Below are 17,321 nucleotides of genomic sequence, written 5' to 3'. Positions count from 1 at the left end.
GCTGAAAATGAGTGCAAGAACGCCAAATTATACTTCTAGAACGGCTCCCGGAAAAAGGCAAGTATAGTCATTTACATTTGAAATTGTTTACCTTCGTCCATCTTCCCGAGACGACATCTTAACATTTTACAAATGAAAGAAATAATAACAACACCAAAACCTAACTGGTATCATCCCACTGTATTTCTGCACATAGCACCACCAACTTCCCTGCAGATCTCCACACCACCAAGACCCATCATAGAGGACGTAAATGGCATCCAGGAAGTCATCGTCTTTCAAAATACTCTGACATCTATCACTTGCAAAAGCTCTGGATCTCGCCCAGAAGCTAATGTCTCGTGGACGCTTGATACTGCAGACAGCTCTGTTAATACCACTTCTTCTGTCAACCCTAATCCTAATGATGCGAGCTTATACGACACCGAGGGTACCCTGCAGATCTTACCAGAGAGACGCCATCACAATCAGACTTTTCGTTGCCTCGCTAGTTTTAGAACGAGCCGGCGTTACATAGAAGTGTTGTTGCTCGTTTATGGTATGTGTGATATGTGTATCCTTTGTCGTTTCGTCCACTTTCTTACAATAGAGACTTTTAGATTTGCACGTCAACAGCTTTGACTGCAACGTGTGACGTCATTTTAAGGCACTGCGCATGCGTCACGTCGTCTCAGTCGGCGATCGAGAATGAGCCAACCTTGATTTTCCTAAATCTAGTACGGTATATATATGTTGCGTGCGCATAAATATACAGTTCCTCAGGTAGACAAAGGAACATCCCTTCCCTGTTATTACGTAAAAATGTGTAGAACAGGTGTCACATGCATATTTACCTGTTCTACACATGTTTACATAATAGCAGTGAAGGGATGTTCTACCACAGCAATAGGCCATTTCGTAATGTAACCAAATTTAATGCATAAGTCTTTGTGAAGTGCCTCAATAGATATTATTTCATAATAGTATTTCAATAGTCAGAATTCAAACTGAATATCTTAAGTGTTGCTAGGTAGGTCAAGCCATAATGTTTGTCCAACCTGGCAACAACTAATGTATGCAGTTCGGATTCTGTCTAATGAAATGCTATTATTCTTTTTAGGTGAATGAAATAATATGTATTAAGGCACCTCACAAAGGCTTATGCATTAAATTTGGAAAATGGCCTATTGTTGAGGGGTAGAATGAGGAACTGTATATTTAGTCCCCTTTCTTTGTCCGTCATGTTTATAGTGTTACTTCCTGCATGCATGTATATCGTCGAGTGCAATCTAAAAGATTTCTAATTGTAGTCAACATGGGCAGTTGAGTACGTTGACACGCATGATCAGTCGGCGTTCGTCGTGTTCTCGTCCACTCAATCTAAAAGTCCCTAATGACAGAGTTTATACCCGTATTCATACGTGTAAGATTTAATTTGTAATTTATAAACTTTGTGATATAAGGCCTCTCCAATCCACCCACATTTAAAGAGCAAATGTAAAGCGATTACCAGAGTAATAATTTTTTGACACAACCAAGAGGAATATTGTATTGGCTTTTATTGTATTTTTAGAACCTAAATATGTATTTTTTTTTTAAATTATGTGTCCCATTTATTCCACTTAAACATATTTACTTTTCAATCACCATCACATCTTCCTGAAATTAAAGGTACACATACACTCCAAGTCATATACGTATTATTTCTTTCTTTCCTTTTTTGTTTTTCTCTTTAAAAGAATCTGTATCCCAATTATACCATCTAAATATCTTTCACTTCCAAGGACCGCCAGATCTTCCTGAACTGAAGGGCACCCATGCACTTCAAGCTGGGGTACCTGCATCTGCGACCTGCACTTCTAACAACGGATACCCTGCACCTCTAGTTCACTGGCTCCTTGGATCTAGGAATGTCACCAAAGAATCTACACTTGAAGTAACATCACATCCGGGCGGTCGCATCGGAGCTACAAGTAACCTGACTTTCACGCCGTCGCCGGACGATCTCGACGAAGTAATCGTCTGCGTAGTTATTCAACCGGCACTTCATCCTACCTGGTCAAGGAATGTTACGGAAACTCTCTATATATCCTGTAAGTTTAACTCCTCTCCAACACACAATGTTTAATAAAATTATCGGAACATGATTATTATTATTATGTATATATATTTTTAATTGTTTTGACAGGAGATTATGCGTTGAATGAATGGATAATAATTAAATATGGTATTAGGGATGATGAATAATCTTGCCGTTAATGAAATGGCTAAGTTCGTTATAAAACGGTATACCTTTGGCAATAATAATTGTAGTTTATTCGAGATCTTAAACTTTTGGTCTTCTTCTGACATCTCTAATGCTGTGGTAGAACATCCCTTCACTGCTATTATGTAAACATGTGTAGAACAGGTAAATATGCATGTGACACTTATTCTTATATCATTTTCTACTGCTACATATCTCTTTTACACTATTTGCTGTTACAAACTCGTCTCGTTCTCTCCCCTCCTATCTCTCTCTCTCTCTGTCACACACACTAAAACGCCGACCAACCACACACACACATCACTACTCCCACTTTCTCCCACTTTCTCTCCCTCCATCTCTCCCCAATGTCTTTTTCTTACACACGCAAAAAACACAGGAACAAACACAACTCCCTTACCATCTCTCTCTTTCCCTTATATTCAATATGCAGATTCGCCCGTAATCATCCAATCTCATATTCGGCGGCATATAACTTCTAATGGAAGCGTCGTGGCAACATTCACATGTGTTTCTCGTGCCAGACCCCCAGCTTATATCTTTCAGTGGGTTTACAACGAAACAAGTTTGGACAACGGAACGCGGTATTTGATTGTCCACAGGTCGGCCCAAGATGATGAGACTGTAACTTCGAGTATGCTGATTATCAGCGATGTGCATGAGATTAATAATGGAAATTATGAATGCTTGGCTAACACAGATTATGGTGAAGGCATTGCAGTCATCAACTTTACATATTCCCGTAAGTACACTTGTCATGTATCTGATGTTAATGCATAATCCTGAAGTAATTTGAAATCGATATTACGCTCCTGTATATAATATGATGCAGATGGTAATATTGAAATGAAACAATATGATACATGTTTAACTCGAAGGATACTTTGTAAGCCTGCAACAAATTTGCTGACTTTTAACTTCATCGACGATATGTTCTTGATAAACATTTAAACGATTGTCAGTTTAAGTGTTTATTGCGAACGATGAAAATATAGTTTTGTTTTTGAAATGTTGTTAGGTACATTCTCTTCAACACAGTTTTATGTTAAGTGATATTACTTATGATCCTGCATGTGATCCTGACTTATCCAGGTTATCATTCCTGGGTCCCATCAAATAAATCAATCTACACCTCCTGACCTTAGCTCTAGTACGGCGCTGTTCAATCTTCCTCTAACATACGCCACAACTGGTGACAGTCCTATCCAGGCACGTTCTCCTCGACTCGGGAGTGAGCCTCCACGATTAATGTATGTTTCCACTTCTTTGGATATCTGTATTAAAGTCTCAAGACCCCCCTTTTAATCACTTATCAACAATAATATTATGCTTGTTTCACATTTTCTAATGGTAAACAAATGGGAAACAAGTTTTTGTATTGAACTCCTACAGACCCAGACTCACCTTTTGGTTTCGAGGTAAACCAAAGTCAGACGACATCGTCATCTCTCTTCGTTGCTTGGCAACCCGGATTCGATGGCGGTAGCTTGCAGACATTTACGCTCAAGTACTGTACCCATGACAACGCATTGAAGGACCAGGACTGTGGCATTGTCAGCCACTTAAATACCACCAATCATCAATTAAGAGGACTGAACTCATCCACATGGTATCGTTTGGTTCTCTGGGCAATTAACGACGCTGGAAGTAGTAGTACCCAAGAAACAGTGGCATCAACAGCAGGTAAGATTCAATTCTCTTTAAACAATATACATTTGATTATCAGTTCCTAGGCCGGATTTCCCGAAATAATAATCGTCTTTTTTCATTTTGAAACAAACCACACATTTAATAGAATGACTAAGTAATGATTGGTCGGGGGGAAAGTTTTATTTCCCCGTTTTAATACGTGGATATTTTAAATTCATTGTTCGTCAGCAAAGTTACCGCAATCATTAAACCTCTCTTAGTCTAGGCAATAGTGTTTCCGACATCTCTATGCTAAGCGTAATTGAAAATGGAGTACAAAATCGCTTCGTGTGCTAACATGAAATACTGCTTTTATCAAGATCACAATCTCAGGAAGGCCATGATTACAAACCTGTATTCTGACAGTTGGCCTTCCTTTATTTTCTTTTCTTTTTAGAACACGTACCTGTGGAGAAAACAAATATGGCCGACAGCTTCATAGTAACATTTGGAATTGGATTGTTGGCTGGTGCTTGTTTTATCATGATACCTTTAATCGTCGCTGTTCGTGTCTTTGGTGTATCTTGCTGTTTGAAGAAAAGCAAAGGTAGAATTCCAACCTTTCCCTAATTCGTCCTAGAGTCCCTATTGCCATTGTGACGTCAAGATAGTCGGATATTTATCTTTAAATCGATCAGTACAAATTAATAAACTAACCCCTGGAAAATTTTGAAAATATTTTGAGTTTTATCTGTGTAAAGATTCCAGTATAAATTGAAGTAATTAAGTAGTTTGAGTTTGTTTATAAAAGTATTAGGTTAGTTATTTTGTCCTCCATCACGTTTGAATACACAAAATAAGGGATTTGTTTAAGCAAAGATAAGTTATGAGCATCAATAATAGAAACTTTATTAATATAAATATACCCGGTAGGCTATATAAAACTTGCATTCGTTCAATTTCAACCCCGATACATCTCCTCCCTCACCACAGATGAACCAGAAACAGGAACTACCGGCCAACCGATCCATACACGAAGGGTATGTACCACTCAATACGGTTCTTTTTATCTGTTACTATCTCATGAAGAGAAGAGTATTGGTTTCTATTATAAATATTTGCATGAAGTTAGCTTTTACATAAATGAAATATAATTTTTAAATTTTATATCGCTTTTGCTTAATATGGTGACGTTTACCAGAATTTATTTCGAATTAGGGCATGTGGAGAATGAACAGGCAAGATTTTAATAATGCATTGCAAAATCTGATCGGCTATTAATAAATTCGTTTATATACTGCCAACTGATTTTATTTTAAATTGAGAACAAGGTGAGAGAGGGGAAAAGGGCAAATTTAGAACATTTTTCCAAGGAAATTGAACCTACTTCTATATCCTTCGATTTATTTCGGCACACATTCAGGATGATGGTGATGAATTAGTGTACATCGACGTGTCGCATGAAACCACAAGCCCTCCCCAACCCATCCGCCCTGCTCGCACCGAAGAAACCCATACCGTCTATGCGTCTCTGGACCACGATGCCACGTCCAGACGCAAGGAGGAAAAGAACATTGCTACAACCACCACGGCAACAGTTGAGTCACAGCAAGTGGACGACGATGGGTTGGTTTACATCGCCCTCTCACATGACACCAGTCATCCTCGGAAAAGTGCGCATATTCCGAGCAGCGGAGGCACTGTCTACGCATCTCTTAACTTCAATGCCATGGAAAGGCGTAAGGAGACGGACGACTCTCCGACTACCTCAACGATGACGTAGGATTTCCAGCAAATGTTGTTGTTGTTGTTGTTGTTTTAGTTTACAGGCGTTTGTCATTCAGAAGTGAATATTTACGCCGAATTTACGTGAACAAATTACGATGGGTTAGTCTACAGCAATGTTGTCCATGGCACAAATAATCCTTCAAGAAATGCACCTACCGTAAAGGGAAAAGGCCACCGACTACGCTTCCTTTGAATCCGAAGCCACGGCAAGGGTAAAGAAGAAAAAAAAATGGGCCCGACTATTACTATGCCGATGACGACAAAGGACTTCTAATACATACTTGGGATGGGCTGCTTTACATCACTTTCGCCTAAGAAACAAACCAAGTATCCAGAATATACACCTTTTCAAAGGGGGGTAGAGATGGCAAGGCTCAAGGGGGAATACGGCCCATCGCGTCTTAGACCATGCCAGCGATGAAAAAGGACTTCCCGTAAAAATGAGGATGGGTTAGCTTACATCACTCCAGAGCACATTTGGTTTGTCACAGTGGTGTATGTAAGGTTACTTAAGGCTCCTTGGATTTTACCGGGGGAAGAGGTGCAAAGTTTTTTTTCTCTCTTTCAACAGAAAAAAGAGATTACCTTAATGTGACCTTAGTTAATAATGAAATCTTGCATTGTTATCTGTAATATTTTGGGATTTTAGTCCGAACATGATTTTGCACTCCTTTGATTACCACGTTTAAATTGAACTCGTGGTGTTCAGTTTCGCTCTTGGCAGCCCCGACATATGGAACATCTTTTTTTTGTCCGCACTTAAAACTAGAACGTAAAAGGCAATGAGCTATATTTTATTGAATTTTGCGATATTTATTTAAAATACAAAATGTTTGTATGTATGTGTGTAACATGTAACCGTCGTTTAATTCTTAACTATAGGGACAGCATGATATTTGTATGCATTTGCATGCATAATATAGGTACAAATTGAGGGGTACTTTAACAGGTTAAGATATCTATTTTAGAGAAACTTATTGTTACCATGGCCGCAAAACACACTTTAAATAAATTGCACTACAAACATGTCAAGTTACTTTACTTCATAGATAATCGAGTAACTATCTTTTCACTTTCAGGTTAGAATAAAAGAATAAAAAGAGCATTAATTTCTGTGAATATCATGATATATCTATAAAAAAAAACAAGCGTATAGTTTACCTTATAGTCGATGCATAATATTTATTAATAGTGATATGAATTTATGATAGCTTAAAATTGCCCAATTCATCTCCGAGTGTGGTGAGCATTGTATTAACAATTATAGGCAAATAATGACAAAGTCAATCTTCGGTTCTTTTTTTTTCCTTTTATACACTAATGTGACTACAAAATCTGTCGAACAATGTGACATTTTTTGTTAATGTAAGTTATTCAAAAAACGGCTTTTATATTTTCTTGAGAAAATGGGCTGTAACACAAAAAGCATGTTCGCTTCCGTAATATATTTATTGTATATGTTTATCAATTCCACAAATACGCTATTGCACGCCTAAGACATGGAAGAATTGAATCTTGTATAACGTTTTTGAAATTCTAATTCTGAAATAACTTTATGATAATAATGTATTTCTTTTTGGCCTTAATTGAGAGTTACCTGACTTGAGATAAATCAACCCAGAAGCAATTTCAATCACCTCTAGAGTCTAATTAACGTGTTGTGCTAACATTACACTGACATATATTTCTGAACTGGATTTTTATAGGTAGTACAATGAAATATTGAAATGGCCCCACTTTTAATTTCCTGAAAGTCTTTGCGATCTTAACATGACAAAAAACTAAATTTGCATTTTTATCTCAAAAAATTGTTAACATATGGAGCATTCCTCCAGAGTCCTCGTTAAATCCCCGTAAAAGCCCTTTCGCTTTAAAAATTTAGTGCCTGCAAGTTGCTAGGCCTGTTTATATGTTATTTTTACCGTTGAAGACAACATGTATCATTGTTATGTATTCTTTTTTGATTTTTTTCTTGCATTTTTGTGATTAGATGATATCTATAAAATGAGTCTTTGATAATTTTTGAAATACATAAGAAATCTTTTAGACATATAATTATTGATACAGAAAGTGATGTTTTCCGGTTGATTTTCATTCAAATTTTAGTTTCCTCGGCAAAATTATGCTAGTACAATATTGGTAATAAAAGTACTCTATCAAAAAATGTATTGCAAGCTGCTCCATGATGTATGCGTGTCTGTGTGTTTGTGTGTGTACGGGTAGGTTATGCGTGTGTCGGTGTGTGGGTAAAGTTGCATTTCCGGGTGTGTGTTCGAGTGTGTGTATGTATGTTATGTGTGTGGATGTATGCACATTGTCCAGATTTCTCTCATAGAAAGCTTGAAAACCTATTTAATACAGAAGGAAATGCCAATGGTATACATGATGATGGCCAAAGTCATTTATGTACGATCATCTTTAGATGATATCTATAAAATGAGTTTTTTCTAATATTTTAAACAGATAAGGAAATGTTTAAGAAATAGTAGTAAAGCTTTTAGGCATATAATTATTGACACAAAAAGTGAAGATTTCCGGTTGACTGATTTTCATTCAAATTTTAGTTTCCTCGACGAGATTATGTTAGTACAATATTGGTAATAAAAGTACTCTATCAAAACATTTATTGCAAGCTGCTCCATGATGTGTGCGTGTCTGTGTGTTTGTGTGTGTACGGGTAGGTTATGCGTGTGTCGGTGTGTGGGTAAAGTTGCATTTCCGGGTGTGTGTTCGAGTGTGTGTATGTATGTTATGTGTGTGGATGTATGCACATTGTCCAGATTTCTCTCATAGAAAGCTTGAAAACCTATTTAATACAGAAGGAAATGCCAATGGTATACATGATGATGGCCAAAGTCATTTATGTACGATCATCTTTAGATGATATCTATAAAATGAGTTTTTTCTAATATTTTAAACAGATAAGGAAATGTTTAAGAAATAGTAGTAAAGCTTTTAGGCATATAATTATTGACACAAAAAGTGAAGATTTCCGGTTGACTGATTTTCATTCAAATTTTAGTTTCCTCGACGAGATTATGTTAGTACAATATTGGTAATAAAAGTACTCTATCAAAACATTTATTGCAAGCTGCTCCATGATGTGTGCGTGTCTGTGTGTGTGTGTGTAAGTGTATGTACGGGTAGGTTATACGTGTGTGGATAAAGTTGCGTGTCCGGGTGTGTGGTGGTGGTGGTGGTGTGTGTGTGTGTGTGTTGTATGTGTGTGTATGTATGCACATTATCCAGATTTCTCTCATAGAAAGCTTGAAAACCTACGTAATACAGAAGAAAATGCCGATGGTTCACATGATGATGGCCAAAGTCATTTATCTCATTTCCTATAAAGATTGTATTTTTTTTTTCTTTCGGGGGGGGGGGGGTTCTGTAAGTGAAGTATTAAAAAATGAAAATTCTAAAATTGTAATTGTAATTTTTCAATTTTTAAAATCTTATTTAGTCTCTAAATATCAAAAGGATCATTGATTGCGATTGGCTGATCTATATGTTGAAATAAGAGAGTATTTTTATAGCTGTAAGGAATCAACATCCCTTTAAAGAGGGTCTTTATGAATGTACAGTGAAACAGGAAGGGGGAGGGGTTGTAATGTTACAAACCTGAAGCGGCCGAGAGGGAGAGGGACAATGGTGTATTTCAAAGAAGGGCAGGTTTCTGGGGGAAAATACCGCCACTTTTTTTAACCTAATAGTCAGCAGATCAGGTAATCATTGTAAGTCCAAAAACACATGTAACATAATCACCATGATCATAGTATCAAAATAGATAGTTTCGGATGATAACCCCAACCCCAATAACTCCGAATAAGGCGCTCCAATTACTGATTTTGGGGGACTAAATTTATATGGATAACATTACGACAATAAATGCTTCCCCCTCCTCATGCCAATGTCTAAGTTGTCAAATTTCCATGGGGGTGTCACCCTCTACGAAGAGGGGGCGAGGGGGGGGGGGGGCTAATGTCTTCCTCTATGGGTCGCCTCATTATCATTACCAACACCATCACAGTTTGTCAATTGTAATATAACCGATATATTTTGGACACGATTATATGCTAGGCCTAACCTACATGTGATTCTATTTTCATATACTGATTATAAAAGCGTGTTCTTGCTACGTAAATCATACTTTCGTTTAATTAATGGCTCAGCTTGTTAAGCCCGCTACGTAGTATAGGGCTATACAATAGCGCTCAAACATAATTATGCAGTCACACAAAAATATACAACAAACCAAAATAACTGTATATTAATGACAGTGATCAATGCTGCTTGGAACTTTCGCTTTCGTACTCTTTGAGTTTCTGTAAAGTGATTGTGGTTTGTCTTGAATGTGGATATTGTTTCTGTGCAATGAAACTTAAGCTTGGCAGTGTTCTGTCAAAACCTTCGATACAAAAACACAAGCGAATTATGTTGCAAGAATTTTTTTCTAGGATTTGACAAATCATTTAACATAGACGAGAAAGGACTGAATGCAGTGGATTATTATGGAGATTTCTCATCAAATATTAATCTCTCTAATCCTTATCTTTCTTCTCACAGGTGAGTTTGTGGTTCATTTAGCACTTCCAGTATTGACACTCTTTTGTTTTCAATCAGTTTCCCGGTTACTAACATATTTAAGTTTATGGATGTTTGTTTCCCGGGAACCTAGTTGAATAGTTATTCCATTAACATGTTATTGATAAATGAACGAAAATACTTGAAATCCAGTCCACAAACAATACATGTTGCTATGTTAGGCATGCATGGGACAAGCTCAGGTTTTCAAAAACAATCTTCGTTTAAAAAGTATGTGTACAATATTTCATATCTACCATTTTATTTTGAAATCCAAATATTCGTGTCACGCTGTTGGATTTTTTAAAATACTTTCGGTTAGATTGGATTGCCACGCTTTTAATGATTAAAAACGGTTGTGTATTATAAAGGTAGATAGCAGGCAGATATTTGCTTTATTTAGTTAGTGTTGTCAATATGAAGCTTTAAAGCTTAATGTCTAGGAGGCAAACATACTATTTTTAAAGATGAAGATTACACGAACATGTTTTATTGCAAGAGGGTCGTAACCAGGATTTTTCCAACCGCTATGAAGGTAAGAGGGGGGGGGGGGTGTATAGATTGTGTAATCGTGTAATCGCTGCTGTCTTATAAAAACCTAACATTATCCGCATATAACAACCTTTATCTGTCATCGAAAGACACCGCATAATTTACTTATTATATGTTAACAGTATCAATTGAAAGGTCAATTGAACAAGCCTGTGAAACTTGCATGAAATAAAATACTTCTACTACCACTACCACTCTTTTCCTTCATCGTCTTCTTTTTCTTCTTCTGCTTCTTGTTATTATGAGTATTATAATTTTTGTTTATATCATTATCACTGTAAAAATAAGGATAATAATTATTATTATCACCATTATCACATATGTACACATGACCTAAATTTCAGGCTGCCGATGTGACGTAACGGTGTCCATATCAATAAACCATGACAAGATTCCAGTAACGGGGAATGACATCACACTATCCTGCATGTACTCTCCCATTCACCAACATCGGAAGATAACATGGAAAGACAATACAAACCACTTACTAGCTTCTCAGTCCTGTACTACAGACGGCTGCCAGAAAAACGTACCACGTCCATCCAAGTACAACATCACGGGAGATATCTCCAGCGGTAACCTAACCATTATGAATTTGACACGAGCTGATGGCAGGAGCTATCGATGTATCGTAGAAATCGGAGATGACATTGGAAGTTCCACTCTGAATCTGACGATTTTACAACCAGGTAAGATTTGAATCTACCAGCATTTGATATAAGGAAACGCGACACGAAACTGAAATTCAACTAAAATTGTAATACGGCAACTACTACTTCTACTACTACCCCCTCTTTCTCTTCTTACTACTATTCTACTACTACTTCTACTACTACTACTACTACTACTACTACTACTACTACTACTACTAGTACTACTACTACTCCTACTCCTACTCCTACTACCCTTACTACTACTACTACTCCTACTACGACTTCTACTACGACTACTTCTACTACAACTACTACTACTACTACTACTACTACTACTACTACTACTACTACTACGACTACTACTACTACAACTACTACTACTCCTACTACTACTACTACTACTACTACTACTACTCCTACTACTACTACTACTACTACTACTACTACTCCTCCTCCTTCTACTACTAATTCTACTACTACTACTACTACTACTACTACTACTACTACTACTACTACTACTACTTCTACGAATACTACTTCTACTTCTTCTAATACTGCTTCTTCTACTGTTACTGCCTATACTTCCACTTGGTATAATTTCTCCAGGGTAGATACATCGTTATCAATACCAATAATGCTGTTTCTTAGGCCCCTGCAATTATTAGCATCCTAGCATTGCCAAAAACTTATTTAATACACCTGGGTAGAGAGGGACAAGTGTGGGCTAAACACATGTTTAGGATGTAAGCACCGACCGAGGAAAGATCGAATCTGGGATGTCTCGTATGAGAGTCAAAAGTCTTCACCAATATACTAGTCAACTAAAGTGCTGGTCATCTTCGGGAAATCTTGTACAGTTGATTTCTTTCAGTACAATACCAATCTCTAGAAAATTCGACAGGGACTAGACACAAGTAATAAATGTACTTGGGAATATACAGGAAATAAACAACATAACAAATTGGAGGACATTACTTCTGTAAACAATATTATAAACATTGCGATAGTTTAGTCTCATTATTGACAATTGAAGCAGTAGGGCAGTTTGAACACCATGGAAGGTTAGACTATTTCTATGTGACATGTAAACATGAAAATGGGGAGGATTGTCAGTGACAGTGGACAGTGACACAAAAACGAAACTCCATTTTGGTTTATGTGTCACTGAGCACTTGGGCCTTAAGGAGTTAAGTCTATGTTTCACTAGTCTTTGACTCCAATGGGGGTGTTGGATGGAGTTAAGTTTTTGTGTTTCCTAGAAAGCCCACATTTTTCTGAACATTTTGATATCAAATAGTCATTTGGACAAAATATGGAGTTACGTCTTTGTGTCACTGAACCCTCGATATGTTCATTGAACATTTATAAAGAGATCCCTTGACTTCAATATCACTATGATGTGATTTATGTTCATGTGTGAAGAAATGTAATGACAATGTATGATATACATATTATCATGTAGAGACACCGGATCCTCCGAAAATAAGCATCCCTTATAACTTGGAAGATGGTGATCGCGCACGGCTGGAATGCACATCAGACAATGGTTACCCCTCTCCAACGATCCACTGGTATATAGGATCTAGGAACGTCACCTATCTATCTCGGGCAATAACTAGACCTGATGAGTTTGAACGAGCATACGTCAGAAGTACACTCGAATTCAAACCGTCAAAAGCGGACCATGGACAAATCCTCACATGTAGAACAGTGCAGATGACATCAAGCAGTACTTTGTCTTTGCAGTCTCAGAACGTTAGCATGGTTCTTGATGTTCTCTGTAAGTAAGCGTGTGTCATTTATGTTTCATAAACGAGTTATATTTTCTGCTGTCTATTTCTCGTATAGTTGCACTTCATTATATGTTTTATTTCGCTATTCTGTGCTGTATATGTAGGGTCACTTGAATTGGAAAAAGCGACCTTCTGGTTGAAGTTATTTATTTGATCCTTTTCTTTCCCCGGAATTCATGTGACTCACTTCAAACCTTTCTTACTTTGTCTTTTTCGAAAAAATAATTACAATAATTGTAAAATTTAAAATATTTACTTAGCAAACATGTATCCTGATATCAGTCAGGTCAAGCCACTTTTTCGAAATGCGTTCATGGTATACATTTGTGCCCGTTTCTTGTAACGTTTTATTTGTAAAATTTACCCTAAAATCTCTTTTTAGACAAATTCTCCAAGTTTTTGATGTGTCCACAACTTTTTATTTCCTTTTCTCTTCTTCCTGTTCTTCTTGTTATTCTTGTTTCTTTCACTTTATTTTCTCCTTCTCCTTCTCCACTTTTACCCCCTTTCAACTATTTCTTTCCCCTTCAAATACAGATAAGCCTGTCATCCTCGAGCTCTCTTTTCGGCAGTTTGTGACGGATGTTACCTTTTCCTGCCGAGCAGATGCTAACCCATCTGCCTCCCAGTTTACATGGTCACGCAACGGGTCAAGTATGAACAATACCACTGGAAATACACAAATACGTACCAATTATCAGGAGGAGCATACAAATTCTTCAAGTGACCTCACCATTCGAGATGTTTCACCAGATGATCAAGGGGAATACAAATGCTTGACATCGACAGGCCGCGGTGGTGACAGCTCGGTTATCAACTACACTTTTGCATGTACATATAATTCAACTTGTAACATAATGTCATAGATTTTCGAAAAATCAATCTCATTGGCTATTAAAATTTTGCTTAGTAAATTCTGTATGAACTATTTCCACACTTTGTAGTGCATCATGATAACTTTGAACTTTAATTGCGTTCGTGGTGTCAAAGTTTCCATCGTGCCATTTATAATGGAGATTTAAATGGTTTATTAAATGAAGACGACTCTGGATTTTAAACTTATATCAAAAGGCTTGAGACGTCAAAATAGATTGAAATGATTAACAAATTGATACAATTCCATACGTTAAGATAATATTAAATCTATTATGCCTAATTTTCATGTTCCGCATGATTTCAAATACAAAAATGAACCGATTTATCCTTGGCATGAGGATTTAAACAAACGAAGATGTAAACACTATTCCATGTGTGGCCTCTTTCTCCGTGTTTGATAATCACTGAACAAAGTAATACAATCAGTAACGCTATGCTCCACTATCCACAACTTGTAACCAGTTGAAGTGTGGGAAGTTTTTACTGACTTGATTGTATCTTATTTCTACAACAGTTACCCCGGATGCGCCTTCTAACCTAGAAGTATACCGACAGCAGACGACATCTTCGAGCATCACTCTTGCCTGGCAACCAGGATTCTATGGCGGGTTCCAACAAACTTTTAGCTTTCAGTACTGTACAAATGAAACGCCAGAACCATTAGATCAAGAGTGTGATCTTGCAACACATATAGCTGGGACAAACCATACTCTGACTAGCCTAAAGCCGTACACCTGGTACGAAATTACTCTGTGGGCGGAGAACATCTTCGGGAACAGTAGTACAAGGACAGCCATGGCGTCAACAGCACGTATGATACACATTTGCTATAATTCAAATGATTTTCCTTCCATGTCCAAAAATTTCCAGCTGTGTGGATTGTAAATTTTCATGTTAAAATTTGATTATATACCAGAGGTAAGAAATTAAATGTAAATAATACAAAATAGAATACATAATAATCATCCTTTTTGTTCTATGCTGTTCTTCCTGAGGCCCCTGCAATTATTATATCCCAAGTACCCATTTACACGTTGGTGGTGAGTGGCACAAATCCATTACTTTCTTGCCAAAGGATGTTAGTCTCGGGCAGACATTCGAACCCTTGGATTAAGAGTCAAGTGAATGAAACACTGCACCACAACACCTCAAAACAAATAACGATTATAGTTAAAACATAAGCCATAACAAACATTCAACCATTATAGTTCTAATGAAAACGATAGTTGAATGGTACACCAAATGTATGAATTATTTTTTGCTGAAATCACTAAATCTTTCGTTTCACTTTTAAATATTATGTAGAGTGTATGCGGCAATTTCAGTGTCTGATTTAAAATGCCTTTTATGTATATCGATATTCAATGATGTAACAATGATGTTAAGATGATACAGTCAAACCTGTCTATAGCGACCACCCAAGTGAAACACAAATAGTGGCCTTTGTAGATAGGTAACATTTAACGCGTTTTAATCTTTCCCTGTTTTTGTTTTCTCTCTCACTCTTTCTATTCTTTTCGGTTTTCCAATGATGACAGCATTATCACCAAGAAATTATGGTAGGCATAGACTAATAACACTTTTATACTCCTCGATTCAGGAAATTTTCTTATTCTTATATATTTACATGAAAATATGTATGTTGAAAGCCCATAAGAAACACTGGGTTATTTCTTACACAAAGGTTCTCTTGAACACATTTTTTTAAAAGAAACGTTATAACAAAAACATGTATAGATAAATGTAGTAAATACATTATTTGAAAGCATAGATTATCACTTTCACCTAATGACAAGCATAGACATTTATTTATAAAAGCCGTATTAAGTTCACAATACACGGTACTTTCGAGTTTCTATTTTTTAAATCTTGTGCCAGTCTCCGTTTTAATTTTTTCATGCTTGTCCTATTTCTAAATTTATATAGGAGTATTCATCACCCTGGACACATCGAAAGGAATCCTGGCCTTTTCAGAGAGAACAAATACAGACCCACCCATAGAGGAACTCTGCTTTATTATCATTCGCAATAGGACCGAATGCGACTTTGTTAATGGAACAGAGTGCATTGAACCCGGTACAAAGGTCAGCATAGTCCCGGAAGAAGACCCAGTTGTGGTGACCTTTGGAAGGGGTTTGTGCAGTGAACCGGATTATCCCAGAGGTTAGTGTTCGATTTTTTTCTTTTCTTTTTGCAGCATAATTAATTTCTTTCGTACATTAATGAATGCATCGTTAAGCATATCCAATAATGATGGACATGAAAATCAGCCAATCAACATTCACTCATACACTACGAATCTGCAATGCATGTAAGAGCAGGGATGATAACTTTATTTTGAAACATCATCATTATATAATTGTTGAAAATATTATTTAGACAAAGTATGAAGCGTTAGATTATGTTTTGTTTTAATAACTGAAATTTGAAACCATTTCATTTATTTATGATTCTTATTTTTTAAATTATTTTCTTACAAATAAGTGATAGCTTTTACCCATGTAAAGCTAATCGTTTCCTTTTCACCTTTGACCTCCCGATTGTAGTGACGTCGGCATCTAGATTAACATATTTCTTGACAATCATCTTGGGTGTGGTTGGTGCTTCTGGCATCATTCTGCTTTTCTCACTGGGGTTGCTGTTTTCTATAAGGCATTGCATGAAGAAAGGTAAGGATCTCTCGTTCTCCTTTTCGTTTCATATCTTTCTCTTTCTATCTCCCGCTCCCTTCCTTTTTTCAATTTCTTTCTTTACGTCTAATGTTATTAAATATTATGTAATATTAACTGAGTATAAATTCCAATACTCGGTAATCCATTCACATTTCCATAAATTTTCTGATTCAATGCTACCTGATAACGACACCTTGATAAATACCTCGATCATTTCATTGAAACCAGTGTACCATTTGTTCACTTTTACCATACACGGCATTAAACTGTGGTACCGAAATAATTATGTGGATATATAGAATGTTTCCATGATTGTGCCTATATTCCTCATTATCTTTCACAGATAAATCAGGAACAGAAAGTGAAAGTCGACCAAGCACTGGACAAATGGTACAGCCTTTTGTTTTATGTCAGGTTATCATGCTACTACCACCACCACTACTACTTCTACTACTACCACCACCACTACTACTACTACTACTACTACTACTACTACTTCTACTACTACTACTACTACTATCCCTACTACTAC

General features: G+C 36.7%; 1 protein-coding gene across 1 annotated transcript; it reads left to right on the top strand.

The window, feature by feature from the left end:
* Nucleotides 1-2,662: 2,662 nt before the first annotated feature.
* LOC589058 (synaptogenesis protein syg-2) lies at nt 2,663-7,830 on the top strand. The gene is made up of 5 exons (XM_030977580.1): nt 2,663-2,987; nt 3,638-3,928; nt 4,332-4,481; nt 4,868-4,914; nt 5,298-7,830. Exons 1-5 carry the CDS (start codon nt 2,882-2,884, stop codon nt 5,655-5,657), a joined length of 954 nt encoding a protein of 317 aa, XP_030833440.1. The 5' UTR covers nt 2,663-2,881; the 3' UTR covers nt 5,658-7,830.
* Nucleotides 7,831-17,321: the final 9,491 nt, after the last annotated feature.

This window comes from Strongylocentrotus purpuratus, unplaced genomic scaffold (assembly GCF_000002235.5).
Source record: "Strongylocentrotus purpuratus isolate Spur 01 unplaced genomic scaffold, Spur_5.0 spur5_scaffold_1, whole genome shotgun sequence".
Taxonomy (NCBI): domain Eukaryota; kingdom Metazoa; phylum Echinodermata; class Echinoidea; order Camarodonta; family Strongylocentrotidae; genus Strongylocentrotus; species Strongylocentrotus purpuratus.
This window is presented reverse-complemented; position numbering and strand designations above follow the sequence as displayed.